Source organism: Contarinia nasturtii, unplaced genomic scaffold (assembly GCF_009176525.2).
Source record: "Contarinia nasturtii isolate CC-2019 unplaced genomic scaffold, AAFC_CNas_1.1 Cnas_scaffold_487, whole genome shotgun sequence".
NCBI lineage: Eukaryota > Metazoa > Arthropoda > Insecta > Diptera > Cecidomyiidae > Contarinia > Contarinia nasturtii.
The window spans coordinates 1-18,563 of record NW_022197840.1 but is presented as its reverse complement, the minus strand read 5'-3'; the positions used below and the strand labels follow the sequence as shown (position 1 = coordinate 18,563).

The window sequence follows — 18,563 nt, the reverse complement described above, 5'->3', positions numbered from 1 at the left end:
TGTTTGCTAATATGTGTATGTATTGGTAAAGATGGACTAGATTGAATGTATGTAATACTATGTATGATTGAATGTCAAAGCAAATGACAAAGGTTGGTGTAACCAAATGAACAGAAAAAAAGAATTATCTGGCATATTGTTGAAAGTGAATTTTGTGAAAGAAAAAATTAAACCATGACAAGTGAAGATATTTTCTGGGAAAGGGTTGAGGCTCATTTGGGATATAGGCCTCCAGACATAGTAATAACAGTTTTAAATAATGCCGGATTTAATAATGAAATTGCTATTTCTGAATTAAATTCCGAATATATATCGGAAATCGAAACCACATCAAATATAAAACTTAAGCCTGGCCATAGAGCATTTTTGTTAGGTTTTTCCAAAAAAATGATGGATTTTAAAACACAGTCACGCAACCAAGATAGACACAGCGCAGCCACCGATGATATTTTAAATTCGCCGAACGTTTCTATAATACTGAAAGAGCTTCTAAAAACTGCAGTAAACAATGCCGGTGTTGATCCTAAACAACGTCGATTCTCAAAAGTGATAAAAGACTTTGCAGTATATCTTTATATTAGATGCGGTAGAGCAGCGTACGAAGTTCTTAGCAATAACATTCCTTTGCCCCAACCAAGTACTATTTGTAAGTTTTTTTATCAATACAGCGCTAGTGCGTCTTCTTTAGTGATCTGAACATTTTTCAGTGAGTTATATAAGCTGCAGCAAGCAAGATGTTATCGAAGGAAAGTTAAGATGCGCAGAGTTGGCGAATTATTTGGAGAAACTCGATGCTCCAAAACAAGTTTTTTTATCAGAAGATGGGTCTGGCATCATTGCCAAAGTTTGTTTTGATTCATCAACAAATCAAATGGTTGGTTTGGTTCTACCTTTGGATAAAGAAACGGGAATGCCAATTTCATTCAAATATCAACCCAATTCTGTTGCCGATATTGAACAATATTTGAAGAACCCAAAGGCAACACATATTTACCTTGTTATGGCTCAACCTATCAAAGAAAATGTTCCACCATTTGTGCTACAAATATTCGGAACAAATAATAAGTTCACGTACGAAGACGTTATGAATCGTTGGAAATACACAAAAAACGAATTATCAAAGTAATTTTATCTTATTTGAAAGTAGTAAAAACACGAATACGAATTAATTTTTTGAAATTGTTTTAAAATTAGGTTCAACATTGATGTATGCGGAATTTCATCGGATGCAGATTCTCGATTGCTCGCAAGCATGAAAATCTCCACAAAAGAACTGTTAGGTTGCGATCCAATTGATTCCTTGAAAAAAATAGCTGGAAATGCTAAAGAAACATCGTTTGCCCAGGATATTATACACGTTGAAACAAAATGTAGAAATCGGATTTTAAAGCCATCTGTCTTGTTGCCAATGGGAAAGGAGCAGGTGTCTGTTACACACCTGAAAATTCTCATTTCAACTGTAGCGAAGGAAATTCATGGTCTTGTCAAAAACGATATATGCCCAGAGGATAGACAAAACTTCAGATCGCTTCAAAAGTGTTTCGATGATCGCGTTTTGAATGCATTGAAAGAAAATATCGTTGGATCTGAAAGCACAGTTATGTACTTAAAAATTTGCCGAGAAATGTATTCAGCCTTTTCGGACCCAGATTTGGAGCCATTGGAACGCATAAAACGTATATGGCATGCAACCTATTTCATCAGAGCATGGAGAGTTTGGATTTCAAGCAAAAAAAATGTATACAGTTTGAAAAATAATTTCCTCTCATCACAAACTTATTCCTGTATAGAATTAAATGCATATGCATTACTACATATTATCACAAAATTTCGAAAAGCTGGAAAACCTGAATTATTTTTACCCATGTTGTTCAGCAGCCAAACGTGTGAGCATACATTCCGACAGTTGCGCTCGATGACATCCATGTTTTGGACGAGGATAAATTTCAATTTATTAGAATTGATTCATATGATTGGGCGCCTCGAACTTTCAAATGAAATAGTTTACGATAAGGAATGTACAAATATAATTTTCCCAAGAGAGCAAAATCGATTAAATAAATGCATCGTCTACGATTTACCATCAAATGAAAATATTTTGAAAACTTTGAACGAAGCAAAACTCTGTGCAATATCTGATGCAAAATCGCTTGGTATGAATGTTTTTTCAAATCAAATAAATATAAGCAGTATCGCAAAACGTGGTGGCTCGAACAAAACATTTGATGAGTTCAGCGATGATGAAATAGATAGTGATGATGAATTTTTGGATTATATGGGTGTGGACACAGATGATGACTCAAATCAGCATAATAATTTGCAAGAAGAAAGATCACTTGAGAATGATAATTTTATAGAAAATCATTCTAGGTTTGTGGAAATAAAAAATAGCGATGGGACATACAGAACAGTTCTTAAATCATCTGTAATTTTTGCATTAACCGATCCAAGTGATAGCCTTAGCAAAGATAGATTAAAAAGAGTGCAAAGAAGAAGTATTTGCCCAAGTACACCGAAATCAAGCAAACCTTCTCAAAAGCGGCGAATGAGTGTTGCAATGACAAACAATGAATCAAATGCTAAAAGACGAAAAGGTAACGAAGTTGTTTCTCTTGCGAACGAAGTTGCTATCGGTGATTGGTGTTGTTTTCGAAAGACTTCAAAAAATGATGAAAATAATTCGTTGTGCCTGTTGGGAATGGTATTGGGATTCAAATATATTGAAGGAAGTACAGATAAAGATAAGCAGTACAGTTTGGATTTTGTACCCACATCAGACGAAAATACATCAAAGCGAGGTATTGAAGTACTTTCAACTTGGAAAAATGTCGATAATGATTTTGTTGTTAATTCTATGTCTGAAAATATTAGCTTCTTCGTTGATATAAAAGATTATATTGCCACAATTAAAATAGAAAATTCAGCGAACCTCAATAATTTCAAACTACAATTATCTTCAGTAGAAATTCAAGAAATATTGTCAAAAATAAATTAAATTTTATAAATAAATGTCTTTTTTTATCAACAGTTTAATTTTTTTATTCAAAATAGGAACATTTCTCGATTGCATAAATATGATTCATATGTGAAGTTTTATCAAGGCACTTTTTTCAGTTATTTTTTTCTTTCTTTTTTTTTCAAAACTAAATGATTATAAATTCATTAGGATTTTTTTTTCATATTTATATAATATTAATACTTTATTTCAGTTTGATTTGTATTGATTTGTACTTCTATACTTTTTGATTCTATACTTTTTTTTTAGCTAGATTCTCAAGTTTATTTTTTTGTTAAGAATTAGATTTTTATGTTTAATTTAATAATCATGTAAATATCACTTCATTTCAGTACTTTTTCAAAATATCATTAATAGAAATATTACCATTTGGTTTCAGTTTATCATTTAAAATAAAATGAAAACAAAATTTGTCCGTTGTTTTGTGCCTAAAGTTCAATTAGGCAGCATTGGGTTTTTCCAATTCTTCCTCGGCCAAATTTGTCATGAACTTTGTCCGCTCATCGTCGTTTCCAGATCGAACCATGATGAAACCTTTAAATATTTGAATATTATTTTCGATGCATTAAAGAAAATTCAAACACAAATACCTTTGATCAGTTCCAAAATATCTTGTTGCTTGATTGAACCTGTTTCAATGTTGGCTACCAATAATACCAAGGCCTGAACAAAACGTCTGTCATATTCTTCATTTTGTTTATGAGAGTGCGTATTCCATTGTTTGAACGTTGCAACCACTTTTTCAGGAATTTCCAATTTATAGGTACCTAAACCATACAAACGGGATCCAAATCGCTACGGGAAGAAAAATTGACATTTTTTTAAAAATGCAAATAAATTCAATAAAAAGTTATATAAAATTTCTTACAGTTTCATTGAAAGGAATATTGCCAGAGATTATATCATTTTCGCGTTTCACCAATTCATCCACGGTGACATGAAATGGACGTCCATAACCAACTTTATTGCAGACTGTAATTTCCATTCCGTCAACTACATGTACAATGTATTCGGGTTCTTCGATAACTCCATCAAGAGCATTCATTATTTCCGGGCTTGGTTCAACAATTAAAACCTCTTCCGGTTTCACGCACCCTCCAACTGCTTCAGTTGGTGTTTCAATTTCATTTGGCGTTTCAGTTATAATCAAATTGTTGACCTCAGCTTCGTTTAGCGGATCATTTTGGTTGGCTTGTGCATTGATTGGTGCTCGAACTGTGTGTAGACTTGCATCTTCTAAGTTGATGCCGTTGATTTCAATATGTTCGATGTCATCGTTGCTTCTTTCATCATTTGGTGTGGCACCTGATGCGACTGAATTTTCAGCTTCATTCAATTCACTTATTTCTTCTTCATCCAAAGCGTGACCATTAGCATCATTTTCAAATAAACCCAAAATTGCATCGTCAGTTTCGTTAGTTACACTATTTGGTGTATTCAACAATGGAATCGGATTTTCCACCAAGCGATCTTCGTTGTATAACGCTGGTTTATATGTTCGACGATTTTTTGCGAATGTTTCAGCGACATCGTAGTTGGCTGTTTAAGAAAACATAGCATTGGATGAACATTCAATGCGATCTGGTCAAACGAATACTATAGTATAAATTTTGGTACTTACCAAAAAATTTAATCAAATTTCCTTCATAACAGCCTTCGTTGGGAAATTCATCGCCATCCACATCAAAGTCGGCATTATAATTTTGAATCAAACCATCATTTTCACGCCAATTTTCAGAAAAGAACAATCGATGTTTCTGGTTTGCGTTCAATCCTGAATTCACAAATTTTGGCAACTGTTTTTCATGTTGGAAAACCCAGTTTAAAGGAATCACAACATTTTTACGTGGTTTTAATAAAAATGCAACATAAAACATTTTAATGAACTTTTGGCAATTTTTGAAACACTGAGCAAAGAGTAAAACTATTAAAATGAATGTTGCTACGGCTACTTTATAGAAAATGTGTTAAACCACCTCCAACCAATTTGACGTTTTGAATAAATGAAGTACTAGAATCGGTTTATTGTTCTAGTCATTTATTTTTAAATTCTCAACGTTTTCTACATCGAACCGTAAAATATCATTAATTTGATTTTGGATATTTGCACTAACTGAAATGCGTTTGTGTTTGTCGTTTGCTGGGTCGTTCGTCGTTGTGGTATTGGTATTTGTATGTTCTAGTGTGCAGTTTGCAATGCTGTCAATGGTTTTTGCCGTCGTTTCTGGTGATTTTCTAGTTGGTTGATCTATGTTTTGTACAGTTTTTTGTGTTAAAATTTCTGCAGATTCTTCAATTTTTGAATGTTTTTTCTTCAAGTGTGATTCATAGTTGCTTACTTTCCAATACTTATCATATTGACATGGTATATGCAGTTCGCATAAAAGGCATTTTACACGACACCGTAAACAATCATTGCCTTGAGCGTTTTTATATTTTTCAAAATCCTCAGTAGTGATTTGATCAAATCCAATGGAACAATCGAAATCGATGTCTTTTGTTTCGATAAATTTTTTTACCTTTTCCTTTAGCTTAGCTGTAATTTTCGACGGGTCATTTAAAATAGTGTCAACATTTTCAATTTGTGCTTCGGGCGTTATATTCACACGACGTTTTCCTTTTTGTGAATTTCTGTTCTCGATTGCTATTTCAGATTGAAAGATAGCGAATTCCTCCGTTTTTTTCTTGAGTGCAAGCAACAATGCTTTATGTCCCAGCAAGAAAGCAAAAGGCGTGGATTTTGAATAATTCGTTTCTTCCAATAAATCGATTATATCTTGATTTTCATTGATGTGTTTTTCTAAATTGACAATTTCTTCCGAATTTAATGTCTCAATTGCTAATGCCGTATCGTAGCCCGTTTCACGTAATAATAATAGAATTACTTCTGGTATTTGATTTTTCAAAAATGCATTGAGTTTACTAAGATAATCTGATTTTTTCTTTGACATGTTGAAATTGCATTGTGTTGTTCAGGAGACCACACACGATCGACTAATAAGACGGTCATACATAGGATTGTATACAGTAACAAGAACGCCAATGTGTGGGTATTGTTACAAGCATTTTCAAATTTTGCCTATTGGAGAATATTTGAACGTATACTACGGTTGTATGCGAATATTGGTGCGAATATTCTGTACTAGATTCTCTAGAATGTTCATAAACGTATTCTTATTTGTATGCGAATATTGTACGAATATTGGCGCGAATACTCATATTTGCGGTTTGACAGACGCCCCTAGTAGTACCGTGTGTTTGCTTTTTAATAATCAAAAACTTTCAGTGCACGAACTAAGTGTACAAAATACAAAAAATGATGGTGTCCAATATAAACTCTTTCCAATTTATTCCAATTAGATAAAAAATGTTGAGCTGGAGCCAAGAGATGGACACGATGCTTGCTGTATTCGACAGCCAGACAAAAACTTCGTTGAAGAACATTAAAATGGCACTCAAACGCAGTGGGTTATCGTTTAGTGCCGAATTCAAGCAATATTTTCTCCGAACTTCATATGATCGGTGAGTAAAGATAACCAAATGCCATTTGGTGTATTTCTAATAATTCGTTACTGTTGCAGGATCAACAGTACATATAATCAATTTGAGTTCGAATCGATGGTTGAAGATCAAATCGAAATTGGTTCCAATGCGACCAAGCCAAGCTCAATTCAAACGAATGGTCATTGCATGACTGATCCAGTCAAAATCACCGAATCAAGTGATGAGGAAGATGGTGCAATAGGTCAGCCGAAACTCGAACAGTTAGAGACCACATCTGATTTTCAGTACGATACTACTGACAGAACATCTGGATTAAACGACTTTGTGTACGATGACGACGATGGAAGCTACACTGATGTCAAGTCCAATGGTGTCGACAGCCCAAAAGATGACTCGCAAAGCGGAGATGAAGAAACCGACGTAATGATGGAAATGGATGACTTTCCGATGACTGTATTTGATGTGAATCGCGATACGAACTCAAGAAACGAACGTACATGCACTGTAACTTCGAACAATCGATCAAATGTCGTTGATGACGCCCAAAAAACTCCTTCGGTTTTGACTCAAGAATCATTGAAAAATAAAAATCCAAACAAGTTGACGATAAAGAAGCGATTCAAGTGCGAATTTTGTGAATATTCCAGCAATTACAAAGGAAATCTCAATAAACACACGCGTACTCACACCGGCGAGAAACCGTATCGATGTGATATTTGCCACAAAAAATTCACAAGAATGGAACAGTTGAAGAAGCATAAAGCGACTCACACTGAACAAGTCCCGTTCCATTGCCGTGGCTGTTTCCAAGGATTTTCTCAGAAGGCCGAAAGAGATGGTCACGAAAAAGTATGCAAAAGACGTCGATATGAATGCCATATCTGTAAGAAGTTTGTCAATTTACAAAAAAATAAGTTGAAAGATCATATGCGTGTGCACAGCGGTCAGAAACCGTTTCGATGCGAGATATGCATGAAGCGATATACAGCAAAAAACAGTCTGAAAAATCATTTATCTAAAGGACACATCCACACAAAATCAACGCATTAGTTCAATTGTGGTTTCGTTCAAGACTACAAACCAACTCCATTTTGAATTTCTTCCACAATACAACATGTACTATGTAACCAAATTCATGTCTTCAAAGATTTTTTTCTAAGAGCCGTTTTCGTTAAAAAAAATTCAATCCAATAATATTGTTGAACCGAACGAAAGATATATTTCCAGCGGTTTTTGACACATCCTAGGGTATAATATGATCTTCTTGTTTGAAATAAAATGAAAATTCTTCAACTAATAAATATAAATTTGATTATTATTTTTACTAATCTTTCAATTTTTTGACACAACACAATGTTTTGGCCACCAATTTTCAAAAATAACAGCAGTAAATAAATTCGCCGTTCATCACATTGAGCGTGGCGAAAAAACATTCTGACAGTTCATGTCGGCGTACAGTCACTCCTTTCATTCGTCACAATGTGTTTCGTTCATTTCATGAGCTCCGTGCGATATTAATTATTCAAAAAGCAAAAGAAAAACCTAAAACAATCGTGAGAATACTACTCGATACATCACTATTTTCGATTTTTCCAAGAGATTTGTTATAAAAGCGAAGTAAAAGGTAAGTTTTGCCGAAGAAAATCATAATTCTATGAAAATTGCATAAAAAATTCTCCAAAAGTTCCGATTTCAATTCCAATGACTTCCAATTGTGTAATCGAAATCACTGTATTTGTTCCATTTATTTATTAAGATTTTTGTTCCATTATTTTGCCATTGGCCTAAATTAGATGAATTCATCATCAATGGACTGGAAAAGCGAAATGAACAATATGCTGACGGCGCTCGATCGCCAGACAACATTTTCATTAGAAAGAATAAAAACGGCTCTTAAATACGGTGGACTATCTTTCAGTGCCGATTTCAAGCAATTCTTTCTGGGAGCCATATATGATCGGTGAGCAGAGATAAGAACATTTTTAATCCATAATCATTTTTCTAGCGTTTTATTAATTCAATCCTGTTATTTGGATACAGGATCAAGACCACGTACAATCAATTTGAAATGGATTCGATATTTGAAGAACAATTTGAATTTGGCACAAATACCAACATGTCAACAGCTGATGCATCCCAGATGGTGGACATAATTCAAACGAAAGGTCATATGACTGATCCAGTTGAAATCGTCGATTCAAGCGATGATGACGACGGTGCAATACATCAAACCAAACTGGAACCGTTAGAGACCATATTTGATAGTCAGTACGATGCAACTGGCATAACATCTGAATTTAAGGTGAGAAGTGACGATGATGGAAGCTACAATGAAATGCTAGAGTCCAATGGTGTTGGCAATCAAAAAGATGATTCGCAAAGCAAAGATGTAGAAACGGACACATCATTGAATGTGGAGGAAACAGAACTGGATAACGAAGTAACAGCAATGCAAAGCTACAGAACAAAAAGATCAATCCGATATCAAAGTGAAGAAGCCAAATCGGGTGCAACTCAATCATTGGGAAATAAAAATCCAAACAAGTTGACAATGATGAAGCGATTCAGATGTCGACTTTGTGAATATTCCAGCAATCATATGGGAACGTACAACCGTCACATTCGTACTCACACCGGCGAGAAACCATATCAATGTGATATTTGTCGCAAAGAATTCCCAAGAATGGATACCTTGAAGAACCATAAATTCACTCACACCAAACAAAACCCGTTCCATTGCCGTGGCTGCCGCCAAGGATTTTCTGAGAAAGCCAAAAAGGATGCCCACGAAAAAGTGTGCAACATGCGTCGATATGAATGCCATATCTGCAAGAAGTTTGTTACTTTCAATAAAACTAAGCTTAAAGATCATATGCGTGTGCACAGCGGCTAGAAACCGTTCCGGTGCGAAATTTATATGATGCGTGTTACACAGAAATGTAATCTAATGAAACTTTTGAACACCATCCATAGCAACCCCTGAGTTTCAAAAGATGTCACAATTTGTGTCAACTTTCGGCTGAATTTTATTTCATATCACCAATCTTATATTGAATAGATTTTTTTTTTTTTACAGATGTTGACTTACTCTTATTTAATAAAAAAGCTCATTAAATATTGATTTACGATAAATACAAAAACGAAATTAATTTGGAATTTTGATGTGTTTTATTTTTGGACTAACGGAAAGAGTCCAATTCGCAATCAAATTATAAGCTCTCTTCAAATGATGAATTTTTTTCATGCCGGCGAATTGATATGTCACGACTCAACTTAGCAGTGTGACGAAAAAACCATTTTGGCAGTTCATGTTGGTGTATTAAATTGCAACGTCACTCTCATTACATGTTGCCTTGTGCCTAATTACACAATTTCCTATACTTCCTCTGCTCCATTGACCTGTAACAATAACAAAATTTAAGATTTTGAGAAACTAATACCAACTTATAGCTACCAATTTTGATAGATGCACAAATTTTATTTTGATTTTTGTAAAAGAGCTACCTGACCTAGTTCATGTGATTTATTTTGATTCGAAAGGTAAGTAGTGACTTGAACTTTTTTGGAAAAATCTAGGGACATTTTTTGTGGATCTTCTGACGCCTGACGGAAATTACAATACAAAGAGTGTTTCGTGCGCTGTAATGTTAAATATTATGAAATTTTTTTTTCGAAATTTAGATGGAAACGGAGATGAAAATGGTAGCAATGGACTGGAAAGAAGAGATGTTTAACATGCTTGCTGTGTTCGAGCACCAGGCTGTTAAGTCTTTGGCCATTATAAAATCGGCGCTAAATCGCAATGGTTTTGCATTAGATCCAACGTTCAAGCAGTACTTTTTACACGCTTCAAATACACGGTGCGTATAATTTACTTCTTATTTCCTTCTGAATTTTAATAATAAATCAAAACATGCAGGTTAGTGGAAGCGTACAATCGATTTGAAATCGATTCACAACTCGAAGGCGTAATATTCAACTAATATGATACACATGCCTTTGAAGCAGTATACACCAACGAAGTAAATGAACAACCAGAAATCAAGGAATCAATTCAGAAGTTTGATTTCATTGAAATTGATGATTCAACCGACGAAGAAAGCCCAAACGAGGCAACCAGATACAACACAAACACTTTGACTCAATTAAGTCGTGAAGAGGGTGCCACTGATTTTATTCCGAGATATCAATCGATTCAACAGAAGAGAAATGTCAAAATGATCAGAAATGGTATCAAAACTCGTGTCGGTTCGACCACAATCAAGAGACGACACATAAATCCAGAAATTAACGATCACCAAAATGAATTAATTACATTTCATGACGTTGGCGACCATGATCCCACCGTCTTACAAACTAACCAACATGGAACCGTGAAGAATTCTGATAGCAATACCGGATTGAAGATAGCGGATTACCCAAAGATCAGATTAAATGATGAAAATCGCGATGATGCAACTAACTCAACGGCTCGCTCTGGTGATGCAATTCTACCAATCAATGGGAATACGAAGAAAGCGTCGAAGATTGTTCTTCCCGGTAAGGGACTGGTACCGAAAAAATTCAAATGTGTTGATTGTGGATATTCCACTAATCAAAAAGGAAACTTCAAGACACACACGCGTACGCACACCGGTGAGAAGCCATATCAGTGTGATGTATGCCGTAAAGAATTCACAAACAAAAGATCCCTGAAGAGGCACAACGCGACTCACATCAACGAATATCCATTCCATTGCCGTTGCTGTTTCAGTGGATTTTCGCAGAAGGTCGTCAAAGATGCACATGAAAAAGTGTGCAAAATGTTTCGATATGAATGCCATATCTGCAAAAAGTATGTCACATTGCAAAAAAATTTATTGGAAGCGCATATGCGAAAGCACAATGGTGACAAACCGTTCAGATGCGAGCTTTGTATGAAGAGTTTTACGTCGAAAGCGTATCTGAAGAAACATTTGAACACCATCCATAACAGAAGCAATGTTTAAATATTCTTTTCTACCTTCAAAACATTCTCAACATTCATATTAAAAACTTCAATGCGATTCAAATAATTAGCAAAATATTATAATACAGCAAAAAATAATCTAAAAACAGTAAACGCAACGAAACCAATTGGGTGAAATACTAATATGAAGACTTAATTGGTTAAATTCAATGTTATCAATGTTGAAATGACGATTTTTTTTTATATTTAAGTACTTTATTCCTACTTCTATTATACCAACATTGTTTAAGCTTAAAATATTCAATAAATTAGAAATTATTATCTCTGCTCAGTGTATTCATAAATTCTGTTTCGATACAAAATTGTCCCATCACATGCTTATTGAAAGGAACAAGTTATCATCTCAAATGTTCAAATAATAAAATAATTTTGATGATATTGTAAATTCGTTAATTTCAATTTGAACTCAAAAGTCAAATTCCTTACGTCTATCGGCACAAATGATTTCACTATTTCTACTCCGGCGAATTCGGTTTGACAACTTGTTGTTACTGCACAATCGTATTAAATAATGCTATTCATTCGAAACAAGACGAACGAAGGTCGAGCCGTATTTTTCTAAGCATCAAAACTAAAGAAATAAACTCAGATTTTCACTGAATTATCTTCAATTCATTTGAAAAACTCTTACCATTCATATAAGAGCATTTTATTTTGCTGGAATTTACTTATTATCAAAGTGCGAAAAAGGTAAGATCATGTTCGTATCAACAAATTGATTCTGATAAGTACCAGTAGCAGAATACCATTAACAGCAACAGACCAGTTAGTTCGAGCAGTGATACATGATTCTCTTCGTAATAATAGTAACCTGATAGCATATGATTTTCTTAATAATTGCCAAAATGAATCAACAGTTTTATTTTAATTCGGTTTATTCTAATGCAGTTCAAAATCCAAAAAAATGTTGAGCTGGAGGAACGAGATGATTATGATGCTTGCTGCATTCGAACAACAGACAAAATTGTCCCTGGACAAAATTGAAATGGCATTCAAGCGCGATGGCTATTTATTCGATGATGAATTCAAGCAATTTTTCATGCGGACTTCATACAGCCGGTTAGTAAATCAATCGTTTCTTTTGATTATCCATTTTTAATTCCTGTCAATCATTCGTAGCATCGGGGAAACTTATGATGTATTCAAAATCAACTCGGTTATAAAAAACAAGATCAACGCTAGTGCCGATTGGAACATGTTGGCAACCGTTGGATCAGCTATGGTGAGCTCGACTCGAAGTTTTGATCGAAACTTTATTCAACAAGAAATCAATGGACCAGTCGAAATTATTGACACAAGCGATGATGAAGATCGAACAGAAAGTCAGGTTAAATTTGAATTATTTGAAGCGTTGCCTGCCCTTCCTGAGTTGGATGGTGTTGATCAATTTGACGATGGAAACTACACTGAAATGTCTGATACACACAAGAGAAAAACCCAACAAATTATTTTAGGATCCCTATTAAAAAATGAATTTGTAAGGTTTCCTTATAAAATCGCAATATTTTAACAGGAATCCTAATAAATTGGCGCGTCCAAACGTCAAAGCCAACTTCACTGTGTTGAAACAAAACATTTTTATTATTTAAAGGTTTCCTGATAAAATGTTCCAATATTATAAGGAAACCTTACAAATTAATATTTTAATAGGAATCCTAAAATAATTTGTCAGGCTTATTTTTTGTGTGTATGAAATCAAATGCTTTTTATTGTCAAGAAGAAGAAGAAGCTGTGACGTTGAGCTATGAAGCGAACAACGTCGGTGGTGCAAAAAGAAACAACATGGTAGGAAGATCCGTTGAACGTCAAAGAAAACAAGTTAAATCGGTCTCATTATCGAAATCACTACGAAGTAAAAACTCATCAAACAGAACAAAGAAGCGATTCAAGTGTGAACTCTGTGAATATTCCAACAATCAAAAGAAGAACTTAAATGTTCACATGCATACTCATACAGGTGAAAGACCATATCAATGTGATATTTGCCGCAAAGGATTCGGAAGAGCGGAGATATTGCAGAAGCACAAAGTGACTCACATCGAACAAATTCCATTCCATTGCCGCGGCTGTTTCAGAGGATTTTCACAGGAGACCGAAAGAGATGGACACGAAAAATTGTGCAAAAGACGTCGATATGAATGTCATATCTGCAAGAAGTTTGTCATTGCTGGTATAACTCTGTTGAAAAGGCATATGCGAAAACATAACGGCGAAAAACCGTTTCGATGCGAGATTTGTATGATGCGTTTTACGCAGAAAGGAAATCTGAAATCTCATTTGGAAACTATTCACACCAGAATCAAGCATTAAAGGTTCTCTTCCATCTTTAAAATATTCTCAACATTTTTTACATTTATTCATCCTATAATTCAATATATTGTTTGAGCTTAAACAAACCAATAAAATTAAAAATCTCAATTATTCATATACCATAATCACTCCCAATAAATTTGACCAAGTTATTTGATAAGAAATTCACTTCACTTCAGATTGTGTGGAGATAAACGATCGTTAAAAATAAATTCTACAGTGAATAGATTTAGCTACAGCTATATCAGTGCTATTTTTACAGCTCCTATTCATAGGCGCTATTTGCGACTTTATTATACAATTCCGAACGAAATGTTTAAAATGTAAATAGAACAACAGAGTTTTGCTCAGCGCTGCTGCCATCCACAGCATATTAAAATATCTTGCTGAGAATGCGTTGTCCGTCGCATGCGAATGTACGTGACAGTTTTTACATCACAGCGAACAACAATAAATAAATAATAAATAAATAAATAAAAATGGATTGTTCTCTATACAATCGTTTGAATGTTTTGAGTCACATAAGCGTGAAGAGGACAATGCATGCATTCTTGTTGATGTATAAACTGCCACGCACATTCGCATGCGACGGACGACGCATTCTCAGCAAGATATTTTAATATGCTATGGATGGCAGCAGCGCTGAGAAATACTCTGTTCACAAATGAATAGGAGCTGTGAAAATAGCACTGCTATAGCTGTAGCCCAATCTATTCACTGAAATTCTATTTTCAAATCCATTCAATTGGCTCATAAATTGTCGATCTGTCGCCGTAAATGATTTTGCTGTGTCTAGATTCTAATACTAGATGGCAGCGAGTCTATTTTGACAGCTTGTTGTGACTACATAATCGAATTAAATTACGTCATTCCTACTTCATTTGTTGTATAACACGTTTTAGACACGATTCAATGTGGAAGCATCAAAACTAAAGAAATAAACTCATTTTTCATTGAAATAATACTTTGCAGCTTTGAATTTACTGCAGACATTCCGTTATTCATTTAATAAAATGTCATATTCTTGGAATTTATTTATCAAAACATAAGTAAGGTAAGGATAAATGTCGCTAATCATGTAAAATGGAGTCTACTGTGCCTATAACTAACATATCATATATTTGCAATAATCTCTGATCCTGAGAGTCTGAATTATTGCGTCTTATGCACATAAGGCAACTACCCAAGCACTAAGTTTGCACTGTTCACCCGGGGCATTTGCACCGTGCGTCAGTTACGAAAACACGAAACAGAATACGGCAGGCGAGGCAAAGGCAGCTACGCTACATAACAAAAAGATGAAAAAGGGAATAAAGAATAAGACACAAGGCACGAAGAGTATATGCAAATACACTACTTTCTTCGTGTCTCGCTCCGTATTCTCCGTTTCGTGTTTTCGTAACTGAACAGAGCAATTTGAGTGCTTGGGTAGTTATGAACAGTAACTTTCAATAGCAGATACAGACCAGTTGGCCATTGTACGACCTAAGAGTACCTGCATTCATTATTGCAGACTCAGATAAATTTGGTTTTGATTGTGTTCCATTCTAATTTAGTTACCATTCCGAAAATGATGAGCTAGAGAGACGAGATGAGCCAAATGCTTACTGCATTCGAATACCAAACTAAATTTTCTCTGGGCAACATTAAACAGGCCCTCAAACGCAATGGTCTGGCGTTCAATGATGACTTCAAGCAATACTTTTTGCGTGTTTCATATGATCGGTAAGTAAAAACAATAATTTCCGCAATTTTGCAATAATAATTGATTATTGTTAATTTTTTGCAGGATCAAGTATGTGTACGATGAATTCGAAATCAGTTCAATATTCGAGGATGCGAGCACGCCAGCAACTGACGAATATCCGAATTTATTTCATACTCCAAGTCATGATATGAACAATTCCCAACGAACAACCAATGACCCATTTGAAATCATTGATTCGAGCGACGAAGAGGATCAACCATCGAAAATGGAACGTGCCATTCGGTACGATGGCCATGATATTTCACATCAATCAAACGATTATGTTGAATTTGACGACGATGGAAGCTACACAGAAATGTCTGACATGAAATCAAACTTGTTTGATTATCAAGGGGATGTTTCGAAAGACAGATATGTGGATGTTGGTATTAGGAATGAAATGGAAAACGCAATGAAAGCGGAGGAAATAGAATTGGACGATGGCACTCTGATAGCTGCCATCGATTTGCACCCTGCTATGAAGATAATGGGCCAAAACACATCAACTGTCACTTTGAGCAATGAATCAAGCAACGGCGGTGGTGCCAAAAAGAATAGCATGACAGCAAGATCTTTTGGTCGTCCAAGAAAACAGGCTAAATCCGGCTCAACGCTAAAATCATTGCGAAAAAAAAAGCCAACTTCATCAAACCCGATGGGTACGAAGAAGCGATTCCAGTGCGAACTTTGTGAATATTCTAGCAATCGCAACTGGGACTTCAATATACACACGCGTACTCATACAGGTGAAAGACCACATCGATGTGATACATGCCATAAAGAATTCACGCAGCCAAATCACTTGAAACAGCACAAAGTGACTCACACAAAGGAATTTTTGTTCCATTGCCGTGGCTGTTTCAGTGGATTTTCACAAAAGGCTGTACGAGATGCCCACGAAAAATTTTGCAAGATGCGATGTTATGAATGCCATATCTGCCAGAAGTTCGTCACTGTATATAAAGCTAAGTTGAAAGATCATATGCGAACGCACAACGGTGAAAAACCGTTCCGGTGCGAGATTTGTATGAAACATTTTGCATCGAAAACAAATGTGAAAAGACATTTGGACACCATACACATCAGAATCAACGCATAAATTCAATCGTTTAATACAATTTCGTTCACACAATACATTCATAATTGAAAACGATATACTTAAATTTTCAACACAATGTCATCTTCAAATTCAAAATATTTTCTCTGTTTATTGCTTTCAATAAATGTAAAAAACTTAAAAACCATTGACTTCTAATTTTATGTTTTTCATTTATTTTCGTTATTTAAATCAAAGGTTAAATTTGAATTTTGAGAAAAGTCATAAAGGCGGCGAAATTAATTCGCTATAATTCGAAAGCGGCGAAAGAACTATTTTGACATCGCCACAAAATGGTATCGTCATCTTCTGCAAAGCACGCATCTATTCATCTTGAAAAATCTATAATCTTTACGACATAAAGTTTAATTGAGCAAAAAATACAATCAATTTCTAGAAGGTTTAAAGAATATTGCTGAAACGACACAATTCTTACAAGAAAACTTCCGTAAGAAGCCAAATTCAGTCTTTTTTATACTCACCGCAACTGGATCAAAGGTAAATTATGGAATCTTTTGACAAAAGAAATTTTTGAATTTTACAGAAATTCGAGAAAAGGACTTTTGTATTCAAACTTTGTAAAGTATTTGTACACACAGCACAGGCTTTTATAGTTACAATGAAAATAGTTGTTACTCCAGGAAAACAGTCCCGTTTTGGCGCTTCTCCAGAGACAATTAAATTTCGTGTCTTCCTTAAATTTAGGTGGAAATGGCAACAATGAACTGGGAAGAAGAGATGACAAAAATGCTCAATACATTCGAGCATTGTGCTTTTCAATCTTTGGGAAACATAAAATCGGTGTTTAAGTGCAATGGCTTTGAATTAGATCCAACATTCAAACAGCACTTTTTGGACGCTTCCAATGCTCGGTATATATCATCTAGTACTGCCTCTTTTTTGTATTCATTTGAAATTCCAAAATGATTTTGAATATTGTTCTGCATCCAGATTGGTGGAAACGTACAACCGGTTCGAAATCCATTCACGAATTGAAGACCAAATGATGGACCAACGCGATGCAAAAATGTTTCAAGACACAACTTCTCACCAAATGGAAAATGATTCCACTCAATTCAGTGATCGATTGAGAAACAATGGACCGTTTCAAGAGATTGATTTGGTCGACACCGATGACTCAACAGACGGCGGAAATAATGGTGAATTTGACAGAGATGCGATAACGGCCGATGAACTGGATTATAATGCCTTGATGTCTTCGTTTCAATCCAACGTGGTTAAAAGTCGAGCACATTTTCCAGTTTTTGGTGATCAGTAAGTCAAGATCGGTAGATGTTATTTTGATATTTTCGAAGTGGTTTCAAAGTTGTTTAGTTTTTATCCTTTACAATAAATCATTTTCTTCTCATTGTTTCAAATAACAGCCAAGTTGTCAAAAATAATGTAAAAATGGAAGATATGGATGAAGATGATGGCATTGGGGTTGATGCCAATCAAGATATTGGGGCAGCAGAGGTAAGACCTTCTAAATATTCCATAAAGAACACGAAATCCCGCTCACGTACGTTGAAAACTACAAAAAGACCATCATTATCAGCTTCATCAAACCAGTTGGATTCAAAGAAGCAAAATAAGTGCCATTTGTGTGGTTATTCCAGTAAGCACAGGCATCTTAGTCGTCACATGCGGACTCACACCGGTAAAAAGCCGTATCGATGTGATATTTGCCGCAAAGAATTCACAAGAATGGAACAGTTGAAGAAGCATAAAGCATCTCACGTCAAAGAAATCCCATTCCATTGCCGAGGCTGTTTCAATGGATTTTCCCAAAAGATCGAAAGAGATGCCCACGAAAAAGTATGCAAAAAACGTCGATATGAATGTCATATCTGCACGAAGTTTGTCACTTTCATTAAAACTA

General features: G+C 35.0%; 3 protein-coding genes and 1 long non-coding RNA gene across 4 annotated transcripts; all 4 read left to right on the top strand.

The window, feature by feature from the left end:
- Window positions 1–6,464: 6,464 nt before the first annotated feature.
- LOC116339005 (zinc finger and SCAN domain-containing protein 21-like) lies at window positions 6,465–7,539 on the top strand. The gene is made up of 3 exons (XM_031764602.1): window positions 6,465–6,538; window positions 6,598–7,369; window positions 7,462–7,539. The coding sequence occupies exons 1-3, from the start codon at window positions 6,465–6,467 to the stop codon at window positions 7,537–7,539; spliced, it is 924 nt and encodes a 307-aa protein (XP_031620462.1).
- Window positions 7,540–8,054: 515 nt separating this feature from the next.
- Window positions 8,055–8,669, top strand: LOC116339006. The gene is made up of 3 exons (XR_004200952.1): window positions 8,055–8,144; window positions 8,314–8,480; window positions 8,561–8,669. It is a non-coding gene; the product is annotated as an uncharacterized LOC116339006 (long non-coding RNA).
- A 21-nt stretch (window positions 8,670–8,690) lies between these two features.
- On the top strand, window positions 8,691–11,508 carry LOC116339004 (zinc finger protein 37 homolog). Its single transcript, XM_031764601.1, has 4 exons — window positions 8,691–9,398; window positions 10,202–10,380; window positions 10,440–10,488; window positions 10,579–11,508. Exons 1-4 carry the CDS (start codon window positions 8,691–8,693, stop codon window positions 11,506–11,508), a joined length of 1,866 nt encoding a protein of 621 aa, XP_031620461.1.
- A 945-nt stretch (window positions 11,509–12,453) lies between these two features.
- Window positions 12,454–16,684, top strand: LOC116339003 (zinc finger protein 717-like). The gene is made up of 4 exons (XM_031764600.1): window positions 12,454–12,587; window positions 12,648–12,941; window positions 13,400–13,831; window positions 15,628–16,684. Exons 1-4 carry the CDS (start codon window positions 12,454–12,456, stop codon window positions 16,682–16,684), a joined length of 1,917 nt encoding a protein of 638 aa, XP_031620460.1.
- The last annotated feature ends 1,879 nt before the right edge of the window (window positions 16,685–18,563 follow it).

What these genes read in the sequence shown, in the direction of transcription:
- LOC116339005 (XM_031764602.1), top strand. Translation starts at nt 6,465, where the DNA reads ATGGCACTCAAACGCAGTGGGTTATCGTTTAGTGCCGAATTCAAGCAA. An exon ending in CTCCGAACTTCATATGATCG is followed by an intron (nt 6,539 to 6,597) that starts GTGAGTAAAGAT and finishes TTACTGTTGCAG; the next exon opens with GATCAACAGTACATATAATC. An exon ending in AAAGAGATGGTCACGAAAAA is followed by an intron (nt 7,370 to 7,461) that starts GTATGCAAAAGA and finishes GCGTGTGCACAG; the next exon opens with CGGTCAGAAACCGTTTCGAT.
- LOC116339004 (XM_031764601.1), top strand. Translation starts at nt 8,691, where the DNA reads ATGACTGATCCAGTTGAAATCGTCGATTCAAGCGATGATGACGACGGT. An exon ending in AGCTTAAAGATCATATGCGT is followed by an intron (nt 9,399 to 10,201) that starts GTGCACAGCGGC and finishes TTCGAAATTTAG; the next exon opens with ATGGAAACGGAGATGAAAAT. An exon ending in TTACACGCTTCAAATACACG is followed by an intron (nt 10,381 to 10,439) that starts GTGCGTATAATT and finishes CAAAACATGCAG; the next exon opens with GTTAGTGGAAGCGTACAATC.
- LOC116339003 (XM_031764600.1), top strand. Translation starts at nt 12,454, where the DNA reads ATGATTATGATGCTTGCTGCATTCGAACAACAGACAAAATTGTCCCTG. An exon ending in ATGCGGACTTCATACAGCCG is followed by an intron (nt 12,588 to 12,647) that starts GTTAGTAAATCA and finishes AATCATTCGTAG; the next exon opens with CATCGGGGAAACTTATGATG. An exon ending in GATGGAAACTACACTGAAAT is followed by an intron (nt 12,942 to 13,399) that starts GTCTGATACACA and finishes CTCATCAAACAG; the next exon opens with AACAAAGAAGCGATTCAAGT.